At 32.3% G+C, this 5000-nt stretch overlaps 1 protein-coding gene across 6 annotated transcripts in view; it reads left to right on the forward strand.

Moving 5' to 3' along the window:
• TSG101 (tumor susceptibility gene 101) overlaps positions 1-5000 on the forward strand; it is a 27891-nt gene that overhangs the window by 2266 nt on the left and 20625 nt on the right. For 2 of the 6 annotated variants that reach the window (XM_027361381.2, XM_027361382.2), the window contains exons 2-4: positions 969-1053; positions 1937-2002; positions 2660-2725. In XM_027361381.2, coding sequence (XP_027217182.1) covers positions 969-1053; positions 1937-2002; positions 2660-2725 — 217 coding nt within the window. The remainder of the gene's footprint in view (positions 1-968; positions 1054-1936; positions 2003-2659; positions 2726-5000) is intronic. The other 4 variants (XM_070130960.1, XM_070130963.1, XM_027361383.2 and 1 more) reach the window with 2 other exon arrangements.

The following is a 5000-nucleotide window of genomic DNA, read 5'->3' on the forward strand; positions in this document are numbered from 1 at the left end:
ACAACACGGAAAATTGAAGAAATCATTGGATTTCCTGCAGAAAAACATCAAACAATGCTGAAAAAAGCTTCCTAAATTTACTGTCAAATGACAGAGGGAAATGTTTAGAATACCCCCACTTTCAAACTATGACTATAATTCTTTGGAAACTTTCCATAGTCTGTAAAAGAAGATTTAGAAGATAAAGGCCAGAATGAACCTAATGCAGTATCAAGTGATTTCTGCAGCCTAGCAGAGGCCAGAAACATCCACTATGTATTTTCTGAAAAGATAGAGCTCATATCTTTCTGGTGTGAAATGTGTGTCTTTTAAATATTTGCTGAATTTTCAGTAATAGACGAACAAGCAGAATATTATTTGCCATTTTCTAATGCCCATATTTGATATTTGATAGTCCATAACTCAAAACAAGAATGATGATAATAAGTAAAAAAAAAAAATTCTTGTGTGTGTGTGTATGTGTGTGTATGTGCATGCATGTGTAGTTTATTTTTTATTTTTTTAAATAAGCTATTTTCTGTTATACAATTTACACTACCAGCCACAGGTAGTCATGACTCACTGGCAGTACATTCCTCACTTGTTTATTGATGAAAATAATACAAAAGCCTCTTCCTAAAAGCCAAATGAGTCTAATCACTGTTTAAGATGTTTGTACACTCATGATGAGTCTTTTCCATCAGCCTGCCCTTCAGCTTAAATGCTCATGACGTGATGATCACGTCATCCGGACAAAATTTACTATCTCGGATATGATTGCAGAAGGTTCTTTTTTATTTTTTATTATTTTTTTAATTTATTCATTTTTTTAATTATTATTATACAATTTTTGGTTAGTTTATAAAAAAAGAAAGTTACAATAAATATATCAATTTATCTTACTAGTATTGTTTTGCCACATCATTACCCATCATTTTATATAGAATGTTTGCATTATATGATAGATTATAAATTTTATTTTTTTCCAGTATGTGAATGTGGAGAAGACTAAACGTGATGTTTTGACAGCACTCCAACATTACCGTGGGCTAGGACCAAAGTTAGATAAATTTGGTAAGTAATTTGGTACTTTATGTTTTATATATAAATATGTACAGTTAAATATAGAAGTGTTTTCCATAATGCAAATTAAATATAATGTAAACAAGCACATTGTCCATTTTTGTTTTTTTTTGTTTTTTTGCGTATGTATTTGAGTAAAGACAGTAAAGAAAAGATTTATTTTTGATTTTAGTATGAAAAGAATTTGGCACATATAGTATAAATGATATCAGTGGATATGAAAATAGGTAAGATTTTTTCCAGCTTTGTAGGACCGCAGATGAAATAAAGAGGTAATGTTATTCTTTCCCATGATTTCTTTACTAAAAAAAAAAAAAGAAAAAAAAAAAAGTTACTGTTGATAATTTTAAAAATATTTGGAATGACTTCTTATTTTGATGCCTCTGTATCTATGCTGCAATGCAGACTTATATTTTTAACTTAAGGTTTACTATGAAATACTGTAAAATGTGATTTATGTCATTTTGAAATCCCGTATTTGCTTATAGGATTAGATTTTCAGAAAAGACCCTAGCTGATGCATATTACAACTGTTTTACATTTCACTATTTGTTTAAAGTTTTTCCCCTGATTTGATGAAGTTTAAAAGTCTCGTCATTTTTATTTGATTTCTGTTAGAAATTACTGAAGTTACTGAAGAAAGTAAAAAATAATAAACATGATCTACTTATGAATTTATGATTTTGCATAAATTTGAATCTTCATTAGTTTTTGGTTGTTTGCTTGAATTATTCTTTTAAATGTTAACTAACTATCATTACCTTATATGGTTTTAGTACTCTTATTATGATTCCTTTTAGTGATTTAATTCATTAAGTTCATTCAGAGAATTGGTGGAAAATAGATGTTATCCATTTTTACCTCTATTTTTTAGTTTTTAATGATGGCAGCGACCAAGAGTTGTTGAACCTAGATGGGACGATTCCTGTCCGATACAAAGGTGAGACGGTGCATTAGCCATGGCATTCACTGTCCCATTGGCTTGAGGTTTGGCAGTGGACTACCTGTTGGATGCAAAAACAAATGTTGATTTACCTTGTTGTTGTTTTCCCGAACTTTTTGTCCCTGTTTTTGTTATTTGTATTTTTTTCCTTTTATTATTTTTTATACAAATATATATACACATTCTGATCACTAGGACATCTCCAAACCTCTCAAAGCCACATGATGGATGTCATTGTGTAAGTGGTTCTCTAAACATCATTTAAAGGAAGCACATGATTATTGCAGTCAAAGTTGTTAGTACTAGATGTTGCACCGTGTCTATGTGTGGTTCCTTCAAATGATGATTTTTTTTTTATAGTAAAAGTTCTGGATGTTTTGCTTAAAGATATTTTAATGAGTAGTATTTGATAAAAGATAAACCAAATACTAAAAGAATATCTCAAAAGCATCCAGCACTTTCTGTATTTGGCAGAGTTCTGTTTGGAGAAAGAATGCTAAAGTTCTTGTCATTTGCAGTTCCATGTGGTTCATAAACAGAATATGCCACTTGCAATGACAGGAGTGTTAGTATTCAATTCCCAATGAACAAAGCATTGTGTGTCCTGTCAATGCTGACTCAACCCTCACTGTATTTTTTCTTTTTCTTTGCAAGTATTCCGCAGTGGCACTTCACGCTACTTACTGTGTCTTGAAGGCACGATACCTGTTACATATAAAGGTATGGTGTGGGGTGTGGCTACTTACTTAACATGAGGCAAGCAATGTATACATTTCCAGTTTTGAACATACATGTTTTCGGAGAAGCAAAATAGGTTCTTGTGACTACCAGCTAGCTATACTTGAAACATCATTTTATGTGAGAGCTGAGAGCAGTCAAAATGCTGTTAGTGGTCTGTGCACCAGCTGTGGGTGTTTCAGTATCAATACGATGGATAAAAAGATACCAAGAATTGCATGGTTCCCTCCCTCACCACTCCACATGTTGCCACTGCACTCCTGTATATCACTAACTCCTCTTCTGTAGGCTATATATATATGCTTTTCAGTCATAGTGCACCTTTCATTTCAATAGGCTTTCAGCACAAGTTCTATGCATGTTAAATATAGATGGAGATATTTCTTTCTTTTCCTTATTAGAGGCAGCTCACTGGGCCAGGGGACAACCTCTGGTCTGTTTTTTAATGTAAAAGAAAAAAAAGAAAGAGAAAAAAAATACGTGTGGCACCTTTTAGTTTAGCCTTTTAGGCCTATGTCTAGTGCACGAGCTAGTGCATTTACTATAGCTACAGAAAATATTCATGCTTGTATAGTGTTAGGCTATGAAGGCAGTCAAATGCAAATACCTTTCAAAGAAAAGAGGTAATAAGGCAAAATGTGAGTTGACTTTAGAATATTGTATTCATTTTTTAGTTCATAATAAAATGACTTTTGATGTACTGTAGCGTTTAAGGATTATCTTCCACTACCCCCTAAATGTGGAAAATTACCTCACTTTGAGTAATTTGACAGTTCCCTGACCCATGCCGTATTACACACCAAGGGATTTCATTGATTATTAATACTACATTTATATAAAACAACAACAATAAATAAGAAATGAAATACCTCATAAACCAAAACTTCAGGAATCACACATGTTTTGGGATGGCAGGATAAACATGCCATGTTCACAGTGATTTTAGTTTATTAATTGTGCTGACATGTAGATAGCTCCACAGGGACTTAGTTACCAAGGTTCATTTATTAATCATACCAGTCTCAACTGTTAGCCCTTTTCCTTCATTTTCAGTAAGATTCTTTTTTATCTCTTCTATTAGTATTTTGATAACATTGCAATAATCATAATGTCAGTATTGACGCTAACAGTATTGCATTACAAAAAAATCCCAAGATACCAAGAAATTGGGAAAGCAGATCAGGTATTGTTGGGTGTGCTAATTGACTCCTTGGTAGCACTTGTGGAGCCATCTGTGTGCAACAGAATTAACAGTGGCAGTACATATATCTGTATACAAATGGTTATTATTGTTGTTGTAGCAATCATCATGAGTGTTGGCAATGAAAGTCATGGTTGCTTACCCAAGACTATTATCATTATTATCATTACCATAGCTATTGTTATGGTTGGTATTATTTAGTATTATTTATATTGTCATCTTCATTATTATTATTTTTTTTTTTTTTTTTTTGACAAATAATAATACTAATACTAATTATTATTATTGATATTATTGCTGTTGTTGTCATTGTTATTATTTTTACTGTTATTGTTATAGATTGTAATTCCTTTTTTTAGTTGTCATTATTACCGTTATTATTGATAGTAACTGAATTACATTAAACACATACCTTCATGATTATCAAGTATTTCCTGAGCCACACTGAGATATACACTGGATGCTGCACACAGTCAACTGCTCGAAGGGAATATTAGAAGCACTGCATACAATTTTAGCTACAACATGCACAATTTCCCATGAAGTAAAGATAAAAAAAGTGATGGAATATTGAGGAAATGTAACCTCTCAATGATGAGTAATGGCTAAACAAGTGAACAACTGTTTTTTATATGCAACTTGGCATGTTTTTCTGTGCAGTTTATGGAGATATATCTGCCACCAGAAAAGGAGTTCATTTGATGGACACATGCCACCCATTAGCAGTTAGTTCACTCTGGCTGTGGGTATGTTTTCTGTCCTTTGTGAATTTTGTTGCACACAGATTGCAATTACTAAACTAAAATCACAGTGGACATGGAATGTATGTCATGTCATCCCTGCACAAAGTGTTGAAATAACTCAAGGAAAAAGCAACGACATTTCCCATTAACTTATGGTTAGCTGTATCCAGAATAATATTGTCCTGTTAGAGAGAGAAAGCAAATGAGAGAATATGTGGACTTGGTTCTATATAGTTTCAAAGAAAAAAATAAATGTTTAACTCTGCAAATCACTTTAAAGATAAGAGTTGGTTATCTGAAGGAGGCAAGTGAG

The sequence above is a fragment of the Penaeus vannamei genome, chromosome 2 (assembly GCF_042767895.1).
Source record: "Penaeus vannamei isolate JL-2024 chromosome 2, ASM4276789v1, whole genome shotgun sequence".
Lineage (NCBI taxonomy): Eukaryota > Metazoa > Arthropoda > Malacostraca > Decapoda > Penaeidae > Penaeus > Penaeus vannamei.